This window comes from Trachemys scripta, chromosome 18 (genome assembly GCF_013100865.1).
Source record: "Trachemys scripta elegans isolate TJP31775 chromosome 18, CAS_Tse_1.0, whole genome shotgun sequence".
Lineage (NCBI taxonomy): Eukaryota > Metazoa > Chordata > Testudines > Emydidae > Trachemys > Trachemys scripta.
In genome coordinates, this window is record NC_048315.1 from 2,005,700 (window position 1) to 2,028,661 (window position 22,962).

General features: G+C 54.4%; 1 protein-coding gene and 1 long non-coding RNA gene across 5 annotated transcripts in view; one reads left to right on the forward strand and one right to left on the reverse strand.

Annotated features, from left to right (window-relative positions):
* The window catches only part of CRYBA1 (crystallin beta A1), a 33,663-nt gene that overhangs the window by 6,172 nt on the left and 4,529 nt on the right, over positions 1-22,962 (forward strand). Inside the window, exons 2-4 of one of the 4 annotated variants that reach the window (XM_034752552.1) lie at positions 1,504-1,622; positions 19,390-19,454; positions 20,773-20,891. In XM_034752552.1, coding sequence (XP_034608443.1) covers positions 1,550-1,622; positions 19,390-19,454; positions 20,773-20,891 — 257 coding nt within the window. In that variant the 5' untranslated portion in view covers positions 1,504-1,549. Of the gene's footprint in view, positions 1-1,503; positions 1,623-4,445; positions 4,475-13,666; positions 13,832-16,598; positions 16,900-19,389; positions 19,455-20,772; positions 20,892-22,962 lie in introns of those variants that run through there. The other 3 variants (XM_034752554.1, XM_034752551.1, XM_034752553.1) reach the window with 3 other exon arrangements.
* LOC117867472 lies at positions 13,096-16,878 on the reverse strand. The gene is made up of 3 exons (XR_004643416.1): positions 16,653-16,878; positions 16,380-16,526; positions 13,096-13,234 (listed from the first exon to the last, which is right to left on the reverse strand). It is a non-coding gene; the product is annotated as an uncharacterized LOC117867472 (long non-coding RNA).

A 22,962-nucleotide genomic window follows, 5' to 3' on the forward strand; every position in this document is an offset into this window, starting at 1 on the left:
TTAAACCCATTGCTTCTCGTTCTATCCTTAGAGGCTAAGGTGAACAAGTTCTCTCCCTCCTCCTTATGACACCCTTTTAGATACCTGAAAACTGCTCTCATGTCCCCTCTCGGTCTTCTCTTTTCCAAACTAAACAAACCCAATTCTTTCAGCCTTCCTTCATAGGTCATGTTCTCTAGACCTTTAATCATTCTTGTTGCTCCTCTCTGGACCCTTTCCAATTTCTCCACATCTTTCTTGAGATGCGGTGCCCAGAAGTGGACACATTACTCCAGTTGAGGCCTAACCAGCGCAGAGTAGAGCGGAAGAATGACTTCTCGTGTCTTGCTCACAACACACCTGTTAATACATCCCAGAATCATGTTTGCTTTTTTTGCAACAGCATCACACTGTTGACTCATATTTAGCTTGTGGTCCACTATAACCCCTAGATCCCTTTCTGCCTATTCCTTCCTAGACAGTCTCTTCCCATTCTGTATGTGTGAAACTGATTGTTCCTTCCTAAGTGGAGTCTTGCACACTTATCCCCTATAGCCATGCACACTCTGCCTTACACACCCATCCACACTTGTACATTCTGCCTTGCACACCCAGCCTTGTGCCTGCCTGCCCCACACCCCCTGCACCTCCTTCTGCAGCCTCGCGCTCTCTGTCTTGCACACCCACCCCACACATCCTTGCACACATGCCCAGCCACCAGCCTTGCACACTCACTTTTGCACAGCCTCTCACCCCACCCATCAGCTAGCCTTGCATATCCACTCCTCCACACACACACCCTTGTACACCAAGCCTTGCATCTCCACCAGCCTGCCTTGAAAACCCACACACACATATCCTTGCATACCCAACACCGCTACCTATCCTTACATACCCAGCCCCCCCAGCCAAACTTGTACACACAGCCTCCTAGCCTTGCACACCCATCAGTCAGCATTGCATCTCTGCCAGCCACCCTTCTACACCCACAAATCTTGCAGACCCATCCACACCGGCCAGTCTTACAGACCCACACACCGGCCAGCATTATAGACACACACACACACACACACAAGACACCAGCCAGCCTTACATGCTACACAGAGGCACCAACTAGCCTTAGGCATCACACACTCACACTAGCCTGCCTCACACACACAGGCCATCCTTACACACACCAGCCTTACACACACACACTGGTCTTGCAAACTCATTTTCCAGCTATCCTTACACGCACTCTCACAGACAGTGGAAAGCTACACACACACACAATATAGCATCACACAGCCCCATACTGGACAGCATGGCACACAGAGACGTGGACATTCACACTGGCTCTCATAACTTGCTGCCGGTACAAACACATACATGCGCATGTGCACACAAACGGAAGGTGAGGAGGGGGCCAGGCAGATCGTCCTTGGGATTCGGGGCCTGCCACGGAGCCCACGAGATCAGGGTACACTCTCCAACGGTCCCACAGCCTTGACATGGGGCAACTCACTTCATTTCTCTGGCTTTCAGTACCCAGTTCTGAGGATAACAGCATTTCCCTGCCTCTTGGGGGCTCATGAAAATAATTCCCCTAATGTGCTCAGGTATGACAGGGATGGGCCGCACAGAAACCCTGGCGCAGACGACAGGTAAGGTAACAAATACAATTTGTGTTTATTTTTGATGTCCTGTCATAAAGAGCTGCTGTGGTCTTCCCCAGAGGTGACTGCAGTGCAGAGCTGGGGCCACTGAGCTCTGTGTAAAGCACACCCAGGTCCATCTGGCTAGAATTGCACAGCATAGTAAAACCAGTCTGATCTTAGAACAAATGAAACATGCCGAGACTCCTGTGATGGATACGGAGCATCTCTGTAGTGATGTACAGACACTGGATGTTGGGATAGTCACGGTGTGAATATATTGGGTGGGGCTCCTAGAGGGCTGTAAGGAAAAGCCAGCAGGAAGTGAAAGACTAGCTCAAGATAAGGCAGCCACCTCTCAGCAAACACCTGAGAGTTGTTAAGGGACAATGATAGAGCCACTGGCTCTGAGGACTCTGACTCCATCTCCTGCTGAGCCTGGGTATCTGCAGAAGGGACACAGACGAGCGAGCAAAAGGACTAGAGCAGCTCAAAAAGGACAACTCGCGAGAGTGGGGGAGTTGTTTGGGGGAGTCCGGCTGAGACACAAGCACCCGCTGTGGGTGTCTGAAGACACCCCTGCCTGGGTTACCGTCAGAGGTGGGAAGCCTTTAGGTAAGACCAACATGGTGTAGACAGCGACAAAGAGTCCTGTTGCACCTTATAGACAGACGTATTGGAGCATAAGCTTTCATGGGTGAATATGTCTGAGGAAGTGGGTATTCACCCACGCCAGCTTATGCTCCAGTACATTAGTAGTTAGTCTATAGTCTGTCGCTTTTTCCAGATCCAGATCCAGACTAACACGGCTACCCCTCTGATGGTGTAGACAGTTTGTTTTTTTTCAAATCCTTTTATGATCTGTTCCTTTAGTTGAAATAAGCAGCCCTTTGGCTAGGAAGGCTCTTGTGTCACAGTCAGGGTGGATTTGATTTATATCATGATTTAAATCACTAGTCAGGAAGATTCCATTTAATCATGGATTTCTACATAAAAGTACATTCTTGTTGGTTGTTATAATCTGAATACATATTCTTCACAACTCAGAGATAAACGTAGGTTTCATTTTTGGAAGGTACACACTATACATTTTTAAAGTGATTTATTTTGAAAACTTTTCAGATTAGTTTTACAGCTATATCAGAAAATAAATGATTGTTTGGTTATTTCATTTATTGAAGGTAATTGAAGCAGATATTTATGAAGTCATTGGGAGGTGAACTATCTCCAATTCAACAGGTTAATCATTAATATTTGGAGGATTTTCTAGCCATCACCGGACAGACATTTAAACTGTTTTATGTAACTAAAACAACAATGTTATGTATTCTGGATTTTTATCTTCAACAGCAAACGTATAATATTTTAACAAAACAAGCATATGAATTTTTGAATTTAGTTAAATGTTCAAGTTTTTTAAAATCAGGCTTGTTTTTAACTAAATTAGTTAAATGAAATATTTAAAAACAAAAATTAAATAGACTATGTCAACCAGGTCAACATGAGAAACTTAAAATATTGGCTTCTGCAGCTAACTCAGTCATTTTCACCTTCATTTTCCTGTTTGTTCATAATCTGGAAAAGAAAAACAAGCTTTCCTGCTTTTTCAGGTCCCAAACGATTTCTCAGTTTGGAATGAATTAGTCCAAAGGAAGAAAATATTCTTTCTATACCGGCAGAAGAAGCTACTGCTTTTAAAAGTGAGATTATCACTTCAACAGTCTCTGAATCCAAGTACTTAAGTGACTTCCACCAGTTCGCTGGTGTAACTTTCTTTAAAACATCATCAGCAAACATATATTTCTTGAATGGTTCTTATTCCCAAACTGGGTCTCTCTTACGGCCTGCTGCCATTACAGGTCTGTCTCATCTCACGCTGGGGTTACGTTCCGCAGTCAGTGCCTAAAGCGAAAATCGCGTATAGTCAAAATGAGAAACAGTATTTCAATTGTTATTTTTCTCTTTTTGTTTGTTTGTTTGTTTTTGTTTTTGCCGACCGCATAAAGCTGAAATCGCACATGTTAAATGGGCCTAAGATGCGACAGATCTGTATGGGTTTTCCCTTCTAGTGAGAGAATGGTATGGTAGATCTCAAATCAATGAAGGCTACACTCAGAAAGACCTCAAGACTTCTGGAATGTGCTGCTCAAACAGTTTCACTTTTGTTTCTGCTGCCTGTCCCTCCCTTTTCACATTTATCTCCAGACTTCTTCTCCTTGCCCAGATCTATTCAGTCCCCAACAATCTTCTATTTATTGGACTTTTAGAAACTTTGCACTTTTAGAGAGAGGTAAGGGGTTGACTCTGTACACAAATTTGCAGAGGGACAATAGGGTTGAGGTCTGTTATTTCTCACCTCTATATATTATTTATTTAAAAACATTTTTGCTGTTAACAAGCATGTTATCTCTGGAGACACAAATCCACAGTTTGAGAACTGCAAAACTTAGCATCTCTGATGGTATCTTCTAGACTGAGCACTGAGTCCCATTGGGTAGATAGAAAGATTAACCTAAATAATCTATACAGAAGCCCCTGGAACCCCATAAAATTGGGTCCCTAATCCATGAACTATTGGAACTCTTTTACAAAACTTTACTTAAACATTACATGAATATATTGTCTCATATTATAGAATTAGAATGTATAATCCCTATTCCATGACCAGATATCTTTGAGCTATAATGTATCTTTAGATAGGTTTTTTCCTCTAAAAGCACTTTATAAAAAAATTCCGATTTAAATTAAAAAAAAATCCGATTTTTTTTTTTTTAATCATTGATTTTTATCCACCCTGGTCGTGGTACTCCACTGGGCACAGACTCCTGAAGGTAAGAACCAGAACTCAGCCGGGCCTCCAGGTAAGCATGGTGGATGCCCAGGGTACTGTCGCCCAGCACCTAGTCTGGGAGTGGGAGAATTGTGGAATCCGACCCCAGGATAGGCAAAGACACGTGGCCTGATACTTGGGGGGTGCACCAGAGAGGGGACGGTGCAACTGGGACATCTCCCATGTAGGTGAAGCAGCTTATCTGGGGATGATGCAGCATTGCCATGGTCAGAAATACCCTTGAGAAGTGGGGCAACACAAACTGGAAGTAGCTGCAGAAACCGAAGGGCCAGGGCTGGGATTTCCAAAGGAGCGCAAGGGAGGTAGAGGCCCAGGTCCCACTGCCTTCCGTGGGGTTTAAAATCCCTGCTACCCGAAGCAGCACAGACCTCTGCTCCTGACAGCGGTCTCCAGTCAAAGTAGCTGGAGAACTCCAGGAACTGAATTTAGGGGCAGAGTTTTAAATGGGACTTTGTGCTTTATCAGTGAGTGATCAAGACTGTTAACTGCACGCCTCTGAGACAGGAGCATCTAGCTAAAGGCAGCCCGAGGGATTTGGCCACCTAACATGTGGTTAAGGCAGGCATTTAAATAGCCCTTGTGGTGTGTGTAACAATTAGTTCTGTAGCGTAGCTGTTACCCGTCTGTTGTTGGCGTGTATTTCTATTGTGGGTTTGCAATGGCCATTGCCAATGTAGCCACAGGCTAATAAATCCACAGATCATGGTATGTTCTAAAGCCAGGATGTTCTAGCCCCGTTTCCAGGCTTGCATTTGACGTTGGGCTTTTCTTTGGGGAAGCGTCGCTGGGATCGTTTCTGAAGGAGACTGTGGTTTGAAGAGAGGTCTCTCCTGAAGCAGCGTCAAGGAGGCCTGCAAGATGGAGCCCATCAGCGGGAGGAGAAGGGGCTCTGGTCTGCAATTCTAGCCTCCTGTCTTGTAAGCTCAGAGCAGGTGGAGTAGGTTGACAAGAGGATACAAAAGCCACAAGAGCGGCCCAGTAATGCAACTCGGCCAGGGTCCAAGGAACAGCCAGGCCAATCCCACTATGGTCAGATAAAGCAGTCTGGCCTGACGGAGCAGGGGTAAGTCTCCCTCGGGAAAAGGTGAGACATCAAACCCAAAGAGGTAATGCAGTTCCCCCCCACCCAATCCTCGCTGCATGCAGGACCACACAGCCACATGGGCAATATACGTGACCAAGGCCCAATCTGAAAGATGAGATGAGCCTTGAACTGTCATCCTGGTGAGTTTTCGCATCACCTATTCCCAATTCTTGGATGCTGCTTTGCCCTCAGGCCAGTCATTGACCGAGGTCACACTTCCCCGGCAATTGCTCACTGGCCGCCAGACTTTGCAGAAGCTCAAGGACACAGACTCCATCCCTCCAGCTCCACCCTCTTGTCTGTGGCGATCTGGTGGAGCTTGGACGGGGTGGAGACCGAGGCCACCTGAAAGGTGCAGAACCACAGGGGGGTGCAACCATGAAATTGCCACAGCTGACGCTGCAGGTAAATTGGGACCATCGGCGCCATCACCAGCAACTCCCACCAAGTTGACCAGTAGGCTTCGGAAAATGAGAAGTGTCATCAGCCATTTCTTCCCACTGGCAGGGGCGTGGTGCTGGGCTGCCGTAAACAGCTGACCGGTGCCCGTGTGGGAGCCGGTGGGGAACAAGTGAAGCGAATACAGAGCAAGATGCAGAAAACCAGCAAGTTCACAGAGCCAGTTAGCAACTCATTCATATCCCTGGTGCACCCCCTGTCCCTGAGGTGCCCGTGAGCTGATGCCTTAGATCACAGGACCTCGAAGGTTCTGCCGGGATCCATCTAGCAGGAGGTGAAATGGGCGCTGTGACGGTAGCATTATCACGTGTTCCAATGGCAACGGCAGTTGTTACGCACATTTCACAATCGCTGCGGCCCCTGGACATTTGGACCCAGATCCCGTGCTGATGAGCTAGTTACAAATATTCAGACCGTTAAGATCTGTTTGTCTGTCCTTTCTTTGCTCTTCACCCAGTTCTTATACAGCCCTGTGAAGTGACCCGGGTCTCCGATTCTGCCCAGTTCCGTCCAGGAAGAAATAATTTACCACCAACCTGGTTGGGGCCAAAGCAAAGAAACACACTTTGCTTAGCGCATCTAGCTGTGAAGAATCAATACACTTTGATCGGACAAAGCCCAAGGCAGGAACGCTGGGAAACTGATTGTGGAGCGACATGCAGCTGCCAGGAGGGAGTTTACGTGGCGAGAGGCGGATTGCTGCAGTCCAGATGCTCGGAAAGAATCACGCGGGGTACCCCTGATCTAGAGACAAAGGCAGCAGCGCTAATTCAGACAAAATCCCTGTTGTACCCAAGCAGTTCTGACAGCAATTGGGTCCTGGCTGAGCCTTCACGTGAACAGACAGTTCAGGCCCTGACGCCCGTCCCCGCAATGTCTGTGCATGTCCCTTTATGCCAGGCCGTTAATTCCGTCTCCTTGAGCAGGGCCAGCAGGGATGTACTGGACTCTAGCTTCAGATGCAGCCTGTGCTCAATGAGGAGTTGAAAGCGGACGTGGATTTTATTCTGCATTGTATCTGCTGCCAAGCGCCCTAAAGCAGCGTTGGGTGGCTCATGCATGAAAAAACACCCAGTGCGGTGAAAGGGTAACCCTTAAAAGCCATGCTGAGACAGACCTAGAGGGACCCCCTTTCAGAGCAGGGGTGGGGCTGGCCGTGCCCTGCTGAGAAGGGTCTCTTCTCTGGAGTGGAGTGTGAAAGAAAGCTGAAAGGTGCAGCTTACCTAAGGCCCTTTTGTATTGCTCTGCTGGCCGGGAGGTGAGGCTGCCTCTGCTGGCCTGCTTGGGGAACAGGCCGAGCACGTCACTAAATGGCTTCAAACTTTCATTGTCAGTGGTTTGCAGAGGACGAAAAGGGCCAGTTTTTGCAGACACGAATGTACAATGGTGATCAGCCCTTCTGTTCAGCTAGGCAGCCGCTAGAATCCGCCAGAACAGCAAACTCCCCGGCCCAGTGCCGGCAGCGCAGAACGCTCAGTGACAGGAGGAGGGGCACTGGCAGACTGACAACGTGCTGGACAGGCCGCGTCACTGCTAATAGCACTGGGGTGACCCCATATTAGGGGCTTTGTTTTACATACACAACTAGACCCCCTCCACCCCCCAAAAAAAGTGTCCCGATTTCTCATACTTACTCTCTGGTCACCCTGGAGAGCACCAGTGACTGGCAGCTCTCTCCTGGCGCCAGTGAAGTGGGAAGATGCCACACAAACCCGAAGGAGACACCACCCCAGCTGTGCTAAATGGACATCATGCATGGACAAGAGTGGCGCAATGGCCAGTTACGTGGCTTAGACTCCAGCCTTCTGTGCATGAACATGGCCTGGGCGATCAAAAGGCCTTGACCAGCCAAACCTGGCCTTAGAGAAGAACAGGGAGCATTACTGAGAGAACTGCTAGGCCCAGGCCACTTGTACCTGGGCATCTGCAAACTCACCCACTAACCCTTCGCATGCCGTACTGCACCGTTCATCGAAGGATCTCAAAGCTCATTGACCTAGATGGACCCAGGCATGAGGAGCCAGCGCCAGTCCTGACATCAAAGGAGTAACAACGGTGGGAATGTGGTGCTATCCTACTTGCTCTTCAGGCAGCTGTGAAAGGCATAACCTCTGCCTAACGAACACCCCAGGCCTGACCCAGACCCAGGGCCAGGTTGAGAAACTGGAAGCCAACTCAAGGAGGCAGGAGCTCCCGCAGAGAAGACTGGGATTGCTTTGGGGTCATTGTCTTTCAGTTTTTGGAGGAAACACTCATGGACTTTAAGGTCAGAAGGGACCATTATGACTGTCTAGTCTGACCTCCTGCACAACGCAGACCACAGAATCTCACCCACCCACTCCTGTATCAAGCCCCTAACCTATATCTGAGCTATTGAAGTCCTCAAATCATGGTTTAAAGACTTCAAGGTGCAGAGAATCCTCCAGCAAGTGACCCGTGCCCCACGCTGCGGAGGAAGGCGAAAAAAACCCAGGGTCTCTGCCAATCTGCCCCAGAGGAAAATTCCTTCTCAACCCCAAATATGGCGATCAGCTAAACCCTGAGCATGTGGGCAAGACTCACCAGCCAGACAGCCAGGAAACTCCCCTGCGCATGTGTCTGTCTGTGACCGGCGAGGGCCCAGCTCTCAGAGAGTGGCTATTGCCACTTGTGCTTGCATCTGAATTTCAGTTTGAAGGGATGTGTGGAACTGACCTGATGCAGTGTGAACTGACAGGGGACTTTGCTCCTGCACAGCATTCCCAGCCAGGTGTGGGAATGAAAATACAAACCAGCCATCATCTTCCTGCTGGGGCCCCTGCCACACCAGCGCCTAGAGCACTCCTCCGGGCTCCTGTCACCTCCCGTTCCATTGCATGTGCTCTAACCAGCCCAGACGCTGAGGCGGCTCCAGCCGCTTTCCCCATGACCTTGCCCAACTTAGCTCTGTTGTGGTCAGAGTACGCAGCGCTGAATGGGAGGCATAGCCCTCGGTCTTGCATTTCTGCAGCATGCACCCAGCACTGCAGAATGAAAGTGCCCTCGGGGGCAGTGACCCCAAACGCCAGGAAGTTGCTGCTCTCGAGTGGCTTCATGCCTTGCGTTGTGCACCCCTGAATTTGCAGTAGCATAATGAGGCACTGGTGCACGCCCATCCAGCATATGGGCTCAGAAGGGACATGCTTGCCCTTGGGATACTCTCTGTCCAGCCGAGGTCTCGTTAGAAATCCACCCACCGGAACACAGCTGCAGAGAGCAACAGGCCCTGTTTCAGTGCTGGCCGCCTCTGAATGCTGCGGAGAGTGGAGGGACCAAGGAAGGTCATTTCTGTGCAATATATTAACCAAGGGCCCCAGTGCCGCTGAGACCAGGGCCATGGGCTCTGCCAGGCTGCTCCCAGCAGTGAACTGCAGCCCCAGGAGAGAGGCAGGTTCCAATTGTACGGTCCCAGCATTTACCCCCTTGGACTCGCACCTAGCTCTCAGGGTGCAGCGTTCCCTCCGCCGGTCCCTGCCCCTCCGCCTGGGAAAGGGAGAGGCAGATTTACAGCCATGCAGCAAGTGCCCAGGCAATAGATTGTTCCACTGCACCGCGGCGGCCCAGCAGGGAGTTCACCGGCATAACCAGAGAGCCGGCAGCACACCCTGGGCCGCTCCACCAGATGGACTGTGGCCAACCGGCCCAGCATTGAATAGGCAGATTAGACACAGGCCTTGCAGTGGGGGAGGGGACTGTGACACAGCTGCCTGCCTTTGTCAGCACTGCATTTTGTGCTTTCCTTTTGTCTTGGGCACGTGGGGCTGAGAAGTCCAGGAGCCACCTGTCCAGCTGGAGGAGCAGGGCTGGGGCTGGCCAGGAGAGCAGGGTGCCTGGGTACTTTCCAGTGAAGGCACGGCAGCTGGCTACGCTGCTGCAGGTATCCCCTTGCCTGAATGGGAAGGGCACATGCCTTGGGGCTGCACTCGGATTTCTCCGTCCAGCCCTGCATGCCAAGTGACGGGCAGCCCAAGCTTGCTCCGAGTCTCTGGTCAGCCTAGCAATGGGTCACAGATCGCACTGGGGAAGCACCGTTTGGCTGAATCAGTGGCAGTTTCCCAGCTGAGCAGTCGCTCTGGCCTTTGGGTAAGGAATGGGGGGGGCTGTGCACTGTTGCAGCTCCTGCGTTTTGCCCCAGAGGGGGCTGCGTTTTAGCTCTCTGCGCTGGCTTCCCATAGCATACCGCGTCTCGGGCCTGGTCTTCGAGGCGCTCACCGGCCTGGGCTCACCGTATCTTAGGGTGACCAGATGTCCCGATTTTATAGGGACAGTCCCGATTTTTGGGTCTTTTTCTTATATGGGCTCCGATTACCCCCCACCACCTGTCCCAATTTTTCAAATTTGCTGTCTGGTCACCCTACCATATCTAGAGGGGTCTATGGCTCTGGGCTGGGGACCGAGCTCCATAACTCCACCCCTCGGGCCCGTGGAACTTTCTACCACCGGGGCAGAGCCCAGCTGGGCAGCAAACAGAGCATCCCACGGGGCCGGTCCCGGACCCTCAGGAACTCAGGGCCACCCCAAACCTCCCCAGGGGTCCTGCTCCCACCGGCCTTCTCTGACCCAAACCCAGAGCAGCGTGGCTGTTAAAAAAACACCTTCCAAAACAAACCACTCTGCTGTACGCACAATCCCCCGCCGGGGAGAGGACGAGAGCAAACCACACGTGACAGATGCTAGCTGCATTGCTTAGTGCACTGCTGGACAGTGTTCAGATACTGTAGTGGTCGGGGGGTATGCAGGGCCAACGAGGGGGCTGGGGGGAAGCCGGTACAGATTACCGGGGACCAGCGGTCCGGAAGGGGGCCCTGGGCCTGGCTTCCCCCCCTCCTCATCGGCCCTGTTTAGCCGGTCCGCCCTGGTTGGGGGGCCCGAAAATTTTTTTCACCGGGGCCCAAACCCACTCTCGGCGGCCCTGGGGGTATGAGAACCTGTAGAGACTAGAACAGGAGGGAATTCATTCTATGGTGCTAAAGGGTTTCTCCTTTTGGGTATCCCGAGGATCTAGAAAAGCCAGTTGCCCTGGGCTCCAGCTGGATCTGACAGCACAATCCTTATGTGAGTACCATGCAGCCTTCGGCAAACCCCAGCCCGTCTGAGGTGTTCTCCTCAGCTCCAGCCAAAGAATCTAGACCCAGCCCTGGGGAACCTGCCTTTGCAAGGGGCTGGCTCCTCTCAGGCTGGGATATTGCATCAAGCTTTTTAGGAGAAAGTCCCCCAGACCCATGCGCTAGCAGAGCCTCTTGCAGGAGCTGGGTCTAGAGAGACGTCTTACAGGCCCTTTGAGGAGCCCTTGCAGACAGCGCCGTTCCCAAGTACCTCTCTCACCTCTCTGAAGTGGGGAGTGCTGTGGGGTGGGTGGGACACCCCTTAGGCCCTGTTCTTCCAGACCGACCCAAGGTGAACTCAAATGGCCAGAAATTCAACCAAATGGTCAGCAAATGTACAGCGTGAAAGGGCAAGCTGACAGCAGAGGGTGTGGGTGCTTCTGGGGCTGTGCTCGCTAGGGAAGACCATGGCAGGGCGGGCGGGGAATTCACATGCTCAGCCTCTGGGCTGTGGGGTTCAAGGGTCAGGCGTGTGCCCTGTACCCGCTAGCTGGGCACAGGAGTCCTGCAGGGGGCATGGTGGAGGCAGTGACCTGAAGCCATAGAGAGAGCTGATGTCAGAGGCAGGGATAGAACTCAGGGCTGGCCTAGGCACAGCTGTATTGGTTTGGAGACCTGTAAATGGTACAGCCCCTAGCGTGGAGCTGGTTATCCTGGGCTACAGGGTCTGAGACTGGGGTAACTGATACCTGCCCGTGTCCATCGTCAACGTTATGGTGCGTGGAAGCTATCCAGTCCAGCCCGCAGGGCACAGCTCCCAGCACTGCACACGACCACCACTGGCCGGGTTTGCTTTTGCCTTTCCTATCTGTTCATTACTGTTTGTATTGTCAAAAAGAACAGGAGTACTTGTGGCACCTTAGAGACTAACAAATTTATTAGAGCATACGCTTCCGTGGGCTACAACCCACTTCTTCGGATGCATCTATTATGCTCTAATAAATTTGTTAGTCTCTAAGGTGCCACAAGTACTCCTGTTCTTTTTGAGGATACAGACTGACACGGCTGCTACCCTGAAACCTGTTTGTATTGCGCTGGTGCAGATCAGGCTCCGTTGCGCTAGGCACTGGACCAGCACAGAGCACAAGGACAGCCCTTTCCCCAAGCGTAAGGCGAGGGGCAGCTGGTGGAGGCCGGTGGACGGGGGGCAGGAGGGCACACGAGGATCACAGGGAGATGCTGTAGGTCTGCTCCCCGTTAACAGCCTCTGCCTTTGGCTACAAAGACTAACTAAACCAGCAGCCGTAGGAGCACAACAGCAGCTTTACGGAGAGCATTTCATTTTCCTTCGTCCCCCCACACAGGGGTGCAGACGGGCCCCCGTTGATCTGCCCAGCCTGGGTCCCTCTGCAGCTCCCTGCTCGAGGCTGAAGAACCAGCATCCCTTCCCACCCCCGTCCCAAAGGAGATGATCAGGGAAAGTTTCCGCTTCCCCCCACTCCTCACACCCCACGCTCTCGTTGTGTCTGGCTGGCGGGCGCCTGGGTGGCTTTTGGAGGGGACAAAACTCTGCAGCCAGCAGGGCCACAGGCCACCTGGGCGCATGTGTCCGCTGCCGGGCCTGGGCACAGACGGACCAGCTCACTTCTTGTGATTCGCTCTCCCTCCAGTGGCCAGAAGCAGTACAACAACGCCAGGGGGCCCGATTCTGCACTCCCTGTATCCCCATTCCCGTGTTGCTGTCAGAAAAGGGACCAAGCAGCGCTTACACCACATGCTGCTGACTAGGTGTATCACAGAGGACTTCTCCAAGTCTGCTGGCACATACAGGCCACCTGAAGTGGCAGCTTAATTAGCCACATCCTGTGCCTGTTATTAAGGGAAGCTGCGTTGCTGGTTGAAATACGGAACAGAGGTGGTAGGAAAGGGACAGAGTCTGCCACTGTTACTCACACTGAATAGTGCTTTACTCCCCCAGGGTACTTGCAGAGTGAGGTGCTACTTACCATGAGTAGGGACGGCAGAGTCTGGCCTGAGATGACTTCAGTGCACACTGTCCGTATCTCAAATAGAGGAGAAAGTCTCTGGAGCAAGTGTATATCCATAGATCCGCTGGGCCTTCCGTGCGCTGAAAAGCATCTGGGCAGCGATCTCACACAAATATCTAAGGCAGCAAGGAGGAGATTGTTCAGACAGGATGCTGCAAACTGAAACTGGTTAAAAAAATGGGCTTATTGCTACAAGAAGGACTCAGGGTCTGGGAACTTGCTTTGGAGTGAGAGACTAAAGATGTTCAATCGATTGATCTCATCCAAGAGAAGGCTGAGAAGTAACTTGATTATAGGACCGATCTGGGGAAGAGATTTTTGATCAGAGGCAGCTCTTTATACTAGCAGCAAAAAGCAGGACAAGGTCTAATGGTTGGAAGCTGAAATTCAGACTGGAACTAACTAGAGCTAAGGCACAATTTTCTAGCAGGGAGGGGAATTAACTGTTGACAACTTGCCGAGGGTTCTGGGGGGTTCTCTGTCACATGACAGCTTTAAGTCCAGCCCCGAAGGATTGCGGAAGGAAATGGATCTGGGCTCACTGCAAGAATCCCTGGGAGAGGCTCTTCTGGCCTTAAAACTCAATGCGAGGGTGTGATTGTCTGTCGGGCGTAGCATGTTCCTTGTTCTCGTTGAAGACCAGGCAGCTCTGGGGTGGGGCATCAGCACAGATTCCTCTCCCTCCTCACCTTCTAGGGGCAGACTTTCTCCAGGTTAGTAATATGCAGTTTGTAAAATCCTTTGAGTGCTCAATTGTGCCGTCAGGCAAAGCCCTGAGCCGGGGGAGTGCAGGAGCTGCACTGCCCCAGGAGTGTGCCTCAGACAAGCCCCCTCCAGGCGCACTCCAGGAGAGGGGACCACGCCCCATGCAAGCTCAGCTGGGCCGGCTGGTGTTTTAGGGCCAGCCTCCACTTACTCCCCACTTCCCTGTTCCGAGGTAAGTGGGAAAGGTGCCCAGTTCCCACTTGCCCCAGTGCACTGTGTAGCCCACAGGTGGGCATGATGAGGGGCTTAGGCCCCTGCGTGGGCTTGTGGCCCAAATGACCATCAAGCCCTAGACCTGCGACTGTAGGAGCAATAACCCACTTTGAGGCTGGCTTCTTCCTACAAGCCATAATTGATTCTCCTGTGCTGGTGTGCTCCTCTGCCCCGCCTGGTTCCCATCCCTGGTGGAGGGTATGCGGCCCTTAGGGCAGGGGCTGGGCAATCACACTGCAGCTTGGCGTTTTCCTCCCCAGCGGTACAGAGACCTGCTGTGCCCTACCTGGGACTTCAGGCTGCCCTGTTTCCCCTCCACACGTCCGGGGGGGGCACTGGGGGACAGACACCCCAGGTAGAGGCTTTCTTGTTGAAAAGACGGCTGTATGCTCCCCCCACCCCAGGAATGTTCCTGTGGGGTGAGGGCCCCTCCCTCGGCCCAGAGCCCCCTGGCAACGGTGGCTCCAGGAGAAGGGCGCTGGGGAGAGCCAGTGCCCCTGTGTGCCCCCTTGGCTGGGGCTGGCGCGGGAGCCCAGCCTCCAGAGCCCTGCTAGGACAATAGCCAGGCCCAGGTGGAGCTGACGGGGCGCTTTGTTTGTCCCCTCTCACTGCTTAGTGCCAAACAAAAGGGGCAGTCAGACGTCATAGGGCCGCATTGTGCCGCGGGGAGCAATGCGCTGAGCCGGCAGCCTGCGCATGACCTCACTTGTTTGGAGAGCGCTGCAGGGCAGGCAGCCACCTCTGTGCAGTCAATGCGAAGGCAGAAGGCCCCAGGCCCCAGCAGCCTCACAGCAAACACAGGCCTGGCCTGGCATGCCCTGGCCCAGGGCCTGGCCACAAGGAGCCCTGCCCGTCCACCCATGGGACTCATGGCCTGCAGGGGTCAGCAGTGGGTGGGCCTGGGTTGAAACCTGCTCATACCAGGCCACTTGGGATAACCCCAGGGCAGGGATGGGACAAAGAGAGATCCGGTAACTATGGTTACCAAAGAGCGCGGGGCAGGCAGGATCAGGGCCCCAGTCATGGAGTGTGAGGCCACCAGTGTAGGCTGGAGCTGGGCTGCTGGTGAGACGCTTTACGCTTTCTGCAGGTCTCTGATAGCTAGCAGGGGAGTATTTAACAGAGCAGGGCCCAGCACACAGACAGCTCCTGCCCAGAGAGCTCCAGGCTGGGGCTCTGCCAAGCACAGCAGGTCTCCTGCAGCCCACAAACACCCCCCGAGCTGGTCTGCAAAGCACCAAGAGAAGGTCTCCTCTGGCACACGCTGAACCATCTGCCCAGCTTGTATTTTAGCTCAGCGGCTCCCGTTACTCTCCCCAGAGGGGAAGCAGAGCTCTGTGAAGCTCAGAACCTTCCACACCAGAAGTTGGTCCAATAAAAGATATTCCCTCACCCACCTTGTCTCCACCGGGACAAGGGTAGTTCTGGGAGCCTGCACCCACCCCGGTTAGCTGAAGGTCAGGTGGTGAGAAGAGCATGTGTGGCCCAGAGCATGTGTGGCTGCAGGTTCCTTTCCTCCACCCTGAGCAGCTTGGCGTTCGCCTGCAGAGCTCCTGGGAGGCCGTCTGTGCTGCAGGATGTTACCCACCCTGGAGAGACCCTCGATGGCCCTGGAAAGCCGAGCTGGGGAACTGCTGAGCAGGACCTTGGTGCATGGCCTGACATTCACACTGCACCAGGCCTGCGCTCGATGGTACGGACCTGGGGTGATGCACTTCGTTGTCTCTGTCAGTGTACAGCGGCTTCCTCTGTCTCGGAGCCCTCAGCCAGAGCCCTTCCCAAGCTGGTCTCAGACAGCAAACCTCCAGGGAGCCCTGGCTCCCCCCGGGAGGGAGGTTAATTAACACAGAAATCAAAACCCAGGTCATGTTCAGCTCTGACGCCTTCACTCACTTTGGGGCTTCTAGAGAGGAAGGACAGCCCAGCGGTCAGGGTGCTGGCCTGGGGCTTGGGAGACCAGTCTTCAGTTCCTGGTTCTGCTACTGATTCCCATGTGACCTTGGGCCAGTCACTTAGCCTCTCTGGGCTTCAGTTCCCCCATCGGAACCATGGGGATAATTCCCCTTATGGGATAATCTGGGGGGTAAATCCATTAAAGATGATGCGATTCTCAGATACTAGGGTGACGGGGGCCATCTGAGTACTAATATAGATTGAGAGGGGTCCTCCCTCAGGGTCACTCAGCCCACACCCTAAATCTTCTCTGCCCAGAGAGCTGCTCCCCTCCCTTTACATGCATGTGGGGTAACAAGCCCTCTGGCTCGGTCAGGCAGCAGGACTCACCCCTTTCCCAGCAGCTGCTAGCAGGGTGGGGTGCTTCAGGCTGGGTAGCATCCCCCCTTCACTGTTGGTCTCTTTTTCTTCTCTTGCTGGGGAAAAGCTTTGTCCCGTTCTGCGAGGCTCCTCTCTGACAACAGTCAAAACACTGGCCTGAAAAAGGAAATACCAAGACCCGTTCTGAGCAATCGTGGGGGGCGTCCCGACAGGGGAGGGGAGGGGAGAGGGGACAGAGACAGAACCCCAAGCTTGGAATGATGCTGCCAGGCTGGAAAGTACCAGAGCAACGAAGCTGTTGAGTCATTTGTGACCAAGATTAGCCGGGCAAACAGGCGACCGTGGCTCAGACTATGGGGCTGAGCTGCTGGAATCTCTGAGGCTCAGCAGAAAGGATCTCAGAGAAAGCATAGTGCTGACTGCTCTACAAACCCTGCCCGGGGGCCCCGGCCAGCCGGCTGCTATATAACCAGAGGCGCTGGAGCAGGCAGATATTACATGGAGGAAGCAGCAGTGCAGGCCGAGCTAGGTGAGTCCTGGGGCTGAATTTTCAACTTTTCCTATCGCCTCCTCCATTCTCTCTCCTTTCCCAAGAGCCAGGCGGGCCCAGCCTCCTTCCTGCCTAGCGCTGGGAGCTGAAATCCAACTGCCCAGGAGTGAGCCCTTTGCAAAGACTGAGTCATACACCACAGCTCTCAACTTGGGCCTTTCAACCCGTGACCAAGTGTCTCAGGTCACCCATAGGGCGTGACAGCCAGAGACACGGACAAGGTCGTTGGGGAGGTTTCAGGTTAACACCCCTGCCCAGGAGCCTGGGGATCGGCCCCCTCCTTTGCGCTCTGCCATTTTCAGTGGAAATGGTTTCTTCACCTCAGCTACGGGCTGAGGGGCAAAGTAAAGTCTCTAGAGGATACGTGGACGGAGCAGGGAATCCGTGCCTGGAGGATGCAGCAGAGCGTAGCTGGGTATGCAGGTGATGTCTCTGTTATACCTGGGCTGCGCTGCCTGGAGACGAGCTGTCACTCGTAGCGTTTAATATCTATATCGTGGTAACGCTCACACGCCCCAACTGGGACCTCACTCCGCTAGGTGCTGTGCAAACACTTAGGAAGACGTGTTCCCTACCCCACAGATCTTTGCACACCCAGACATGCAATATACCCACTCACACCCACATCCACACCCACCCAGACATGGAATATACCCACACATGCACACACACACACACCCTCAGACATGGAATACACACGCACACATACACACCCACTCAGACATGGAATACACCCCCACACGCACACACCCGGACAGGGCGTACACACCCCCAGACACATAGTACACCTCCCCACTTACACACCTGCTCACACATACACACACACACACACACACATATATTATAAGCTCTTCCTCCTACAGTCTCGGAAGGAAAAGAGAGAGAACGTGTTTGGGTTCTGTTTCTGCATGGGGGGGTGCTCCAATCCTGCTGTGATGGGGGTATATGGGGAGGGGAGAAGGTAGTAGACAGAACTTCCCCATGACAACGTTTGAAAACTAAATTGTGTGAGAAGGACCCACAGAAACAACAGCCAAGCCAGGAATGCAGCTAGACTGAGGCACTCATCAAGGTTTTAGTATTTGCCAGCATTTCTGCTGTCAATTAACAATACTACCAAGCAGGGGGGTAACACCACGTCCCCTTGTGGTGGAGGTACCTTCTAGCCATCCCTGGTGGGTGTTGTTACCTGTACGGGGTGACATGACTGCCCTTAGGGGAGGATGCTCATTGCCAGCACATCTGTCTGGAAGATCTGAGTCTACTCCCAGTAACTAACCCTGCCCAGGCTAGCAGGGGGCTCCTGGCCACAGCAGGTGTCTGGTCTCTGCTGAGAGATAGCCCTGTTTGTGTAACAGATAAAAGAACCTTGAATGAATCAGCAGATCAACCCGGGTCTCTGGTCTCCTCTGCATGAATCCCCCTCAGCTGCAGGCCCAGGGGCAGGTGGGGAAAGGAGGCTTGCAGGTGGAGGGTCTTCCTTGGAAACAAACCTCCTCTTCCCAGGGGCACCCCAGGCCCAGGGGACCATCTCTGGGCACCAGTAAGGAGAAAATCACCAGCTGTTTGTCCCTAAATGCCAGGCCAGGTTCACATAACCCAGGCCAGGCTTCCTCCAGAGCAGGGGGCATGAGCAACCAGAGCACTGCCTGGGTTAAAGCCAACCGGGGGGGCGGGGAATCAGCTCCATATGGCATCGAGAGCCCCCACAACCCCCCCAAGCCACCAGCTCAGAACCTGTACCCTATCGCGCTGGGGTATGTGTGTACCTGTACCCTATCACGCTGGGGGGTGTGTGTGTGTGTAGACCTGTACCAACCCATGGTGGGGTGTGTGTGGGGGAGGTCTGTGTGTAGATCTGTACCAAGCCATGGTGGTGTGTGTGTGGGGGAGGTCTGTGTGTAGATCTGTACCAAGCCATGGTGGGGTGTGTGTAGGGGAGGTCTGTGTGTAGATCTGTACCTGTACCAAGCCATGGTGGGGTGGGTGTGGGTGGGGGTGTAGACCTGTGCCAAGCCATGGTTGGGTGTGTGTGTGTGTGGGTGGGAGGTCTGGGTGTAGATCTGTACCTGTGCCAAGCCATGGTGGGGTGGGGGTGCGTGGGGGTGTAGACCTGTGCCAAGCCATGGTGGGGTGTGTGGGTGTGTCACCACCTGTCCCCAGTCGCCTCACAAGGTTGCAGCTGCCCTGGAATAGTCTCGGTCCCGGCCTGCTGCCAGGCGCGTTCTCTTTCACTTAATTCATGTCGGACATGCCCAGTGGTGGCCACGGAGAACAGCGCTGCCCCACACCACCCTCTGCACGGGACAACGGGGAGCGCATGGGGCCGCAGTGAATGCAGGGGTGACCTAATGAATGACAGAATGGTGGGCGCTAGCAAACACCTGCCAAAAAGCTTTTTCAAAGTAGCCTGCTTGGCTCTGTGCCAGTGTCATTGTGATGCGAGTTGTGCTTTTCCCTCCTTTTCAGGCACCGGCCCCGCAGCAAAGATGGCTCAGACAAACCCTCTGCCTGGCCCCATGGGCCCGTGGAAGGTACGTCCCAGCTGTACTGCAGGTTATAAATTGTATCACGTAGGGGCTTGAGGCCCCCGCTGGATGTGTGCTGGGCACTGCACCCACCCGGTCACTGCCCACACCTTAGATGTGATCAACAGGGAGGGGAGGGGAAAGAAGGACAAAAGTGACTTGGCCAAGGTGACCCCCCGTGGCCGAGCCCAGGTCTCCTCAGACCAGTGCTGACCTGCTGGACCACGCTGAGCCAGGGCCGGCTCCAGCATTTCTGCCGCCTCAAGCAAAAAAAAAAAAAAAAGCCGCGATTGGCGGCAGCAGGTCCTTCGCTCCTAGAGGGAGTGAGGGACCTGCCGCCCCCGAATTGTCGCAGATGCCACCCCTCTCCCTTGGCCGCCCCAAGCACCTGCTTGTTAAGCACCCCAGTCTGTTGCCACAGAAGTCACGTGGCAGGAGTTCCCTGCCCTGGGTAAGGAGTGGCCGCGCACTGCTGGCGTGAATGCTCACTGGACCAGCTTCGTCAGTCGCTTGCCAGGAAGGCCTGTGCCCGTCAAGCGCAGCAGGCCGATGCTGGAGGTGCGAAGGGGAGGGGAGCAAGCATGGCTGGAGCAAAGCCGGCTGAGGTCGAATGGCTCTGCCACCGAAGGGGTTTACTAGTGTATTTGCCGGGGAGCAGCTGTGGTGCTGGGAGCAGTTCTGGCCTGCTGGGCAGGCGTGTGAGAAGGAACAAGAGAAGGTATGTAAATCTAGGGGGGTGGACAAAGAAGTGGCTGCCACAGATGCTGCTGGGGGGAGGTGATGATCTTGTCCACCAGCCCAAGGCACAGGGAAAGTCCCTGCTCTTCCTTTCTCCACCTAACCCTCTTTGGCCGGGAGACTTTGGAGTGGAACTAGCGTGAGTTCTAAGTGCAGCCCTAGGGGTGTCGACGCTGCAGCCTGCCTGGCATCAGCACGGCTCCGTGCACGCAGTGGGGCTGCGGTCGCTTCCATACCCCTCACAGGGATGCCCCAGCTGAGGCCAGAGCTCGTCGCCACAGACAGGAGAGTGCGCCATAGGGGAGGGGAGAAAGAACGTGTCCATGCGGCCAAGGCTGGTCTGACCTCCCTTGCACCTGAGTGCTACAAGTCCCAGCTGGGTGATAGAGCCCCCTCGCTGGAATAACAGGGGCACTGGGGGTCAGCACTGTGGGGCACAGATGCAGCCCACGCAGTGTCCAGCGGTAGCTGGGGCATTAACCTTAATTCTTGTTCAATGAGCACCCCGTTCACCAGGACTGTTAACATGCACCACGCCCCTCCCCCACTTCAGTGACACTCAGGGGGGGACGACTCTTCCTTTCAGATCACAGCCTACGACCAGGAAAACTTCCAGGGAAAGAAGATGGAGTTCACCTCGGCCTGCCCCACCATCATCGAGTGCGGCTTCGAGAACATCCGCTCCCTGAAGGTGGAAAGTGGCGCGTAAGTACCAAGCTGTGGATGGCTCCTCTCGCGCGGCTTTGGGGAACTGGCTGGAGGGTGAGGACGGAGCACGGCCGGGCCGCGTTGTCATCTCACCTCAGGAGAAGCTAAAACACAAGGGCTAGTAGCCAGGTGGCTCCTGGTCTCCGCTTACCCAGCGGGGTGGGGAGGGGAAGCTAGTGTCCCATTTCGGGTCCTGCAGCGCAGGACTGCACCCAAGGGGGATGGAGCAGAGCGCGGATGGCACCAACACGAAAACATAGGTAATTAAAGTGAGCAGCAGGGACAGCAGCCACCGTGACAGGAGGAGGGGGCTGGCGAGGGGCAGGGAGAAACGGGGGCAGATTTTGGACAGTTGAGCCTGTCTCTGTGCTGGAAGCCTTAAGGCCTTCATGCACAGGCAGCAGATACCCACCCACCCGCATCCAGAGCAAATCCTAGCCACAGGTGCCAGCCTGCTGGCAAACCCTTGCCAGTCTCTGTGCCAGCGTTCGCCATTCGCAGGCCTTGTCTACATGGGAAAGTCACACAGCCCTTGCTGAGATGGGGGTTAAGCCCATGACTTCAGTTTGAGCACGGCTCTGAAGCTGGAGCCAGGGCCTGCACTCTATGGTCACCTACGACACACCAAGTCATGGGCTGGAGCGTGGGTTAGTGCGATTCAGCATAATCCCATTCCCCATCGGCGTGAGCTAACCCCGAGAGCCCCAGCTCGTGCCCACCCAGGGCTCTGCACCAGATTAACCACGTCGCTTTGAAATTGGTTAACGCAGTGCAGCTTCCTCACGCAGCCAGGCCTGCCAGGCCCGACACGGCCTCAAGGCAGCCGCCTCTGGAGAGCAGAGAGCCCTGCCCTCAGGGATCTCCCCTTCCCAGCATCCCCTCAGACAGCATGGCCCCGTTTGCACCAAAGCCCCCTCCAGCTCTACGTCTAGTACGCCAAATGGCTAAGTGGAACCTCCCGGCTTAGCAAGCCCTGCACTAAACAGTTCTCTCGCCCCAGGAGCGCCAGTCTAGTCCCAACCTGCCTGCAGAGTGACTCTGGGCCTGGGGCTCTTGCCTGCTTGGGATCCCAGCAGTCTGACACCGGCTCGGCCTGTCCGCTGCCGTACAGGAGAGCTGGGCCCAGTCACCAGGATGCATCACACCGCACTGGCCACATGCTCTGCCTGGTAGCAGCATGCCTGCCACCCTGCAGCAACACCACCAGCTAGGTAAGCAACAGCACGGAGGACTCTGAAGAGACCCCTGCCCCATTGCTTTGCCCGGAAAGGTGGGGTCCACAGCAGAAAAACATCCAGAGACTCAGGGCTCCAGGAGCGGTAGGAGCCCCTCTCCACCAACCAAAATGGGGAATCTACTGCACAGCAGAGGGACAATTTCTCTGCCCCTTCCAGCCCATTAATGCTGAGAACAGGCCCTGCAGTGAGGGTCGGGGAAGCGGGAGAGAGGCTGACACTGCTAACAGGATTAAGGCAGGAGGCACACGCTAGCCAGGCAGCAACAACCAGCTCCCCTCTCCACTGGGCATATTATGAACCGGCCATTCGCCTGAGGCTGCAGCCAGGATGCCCAGGCAGCGTCGAGCCACAGCTCGTGCCACTCAGCCCTCAAACCCCACTGCGTGCTCGGGTGAGCTTGTTTTCCCTCACACCCTCCCTGTGCCCAACCACCTGCCTCCAAAAGTTATATACAGCTGAAGTGGGGAAGCCCCGGTAGAGAACAGGAGGGGACTGTGGGCTGCCCAGCGCCGGCACAAGCGGACAATGCACCCAGGGGCATCTCTGCCCCATCCCACCTGCCACCCGAGTCACTTGCTCTCCGTGGCAGACAGGTGCAGGGACGCAGCAGGGGTTGGGGGGGTTTAGAGGCTCAGATTCTCGCTCCTGAAGGCGCAGAAAGGAAGAGAACTTCATCCCCCGTCTAACCGCAGAACAGATTTGGGCAGAAGCAGCCATCCCTAGTCACATCCAAGCCGTCTCCAGGCCGCTTTGCAGGCCCTCCGGTGGGCAGCGTGGGTACTGGTTTCACAGAGACTCGCCCGCTGCTGCGGGCACAAGAGGCAACCGGG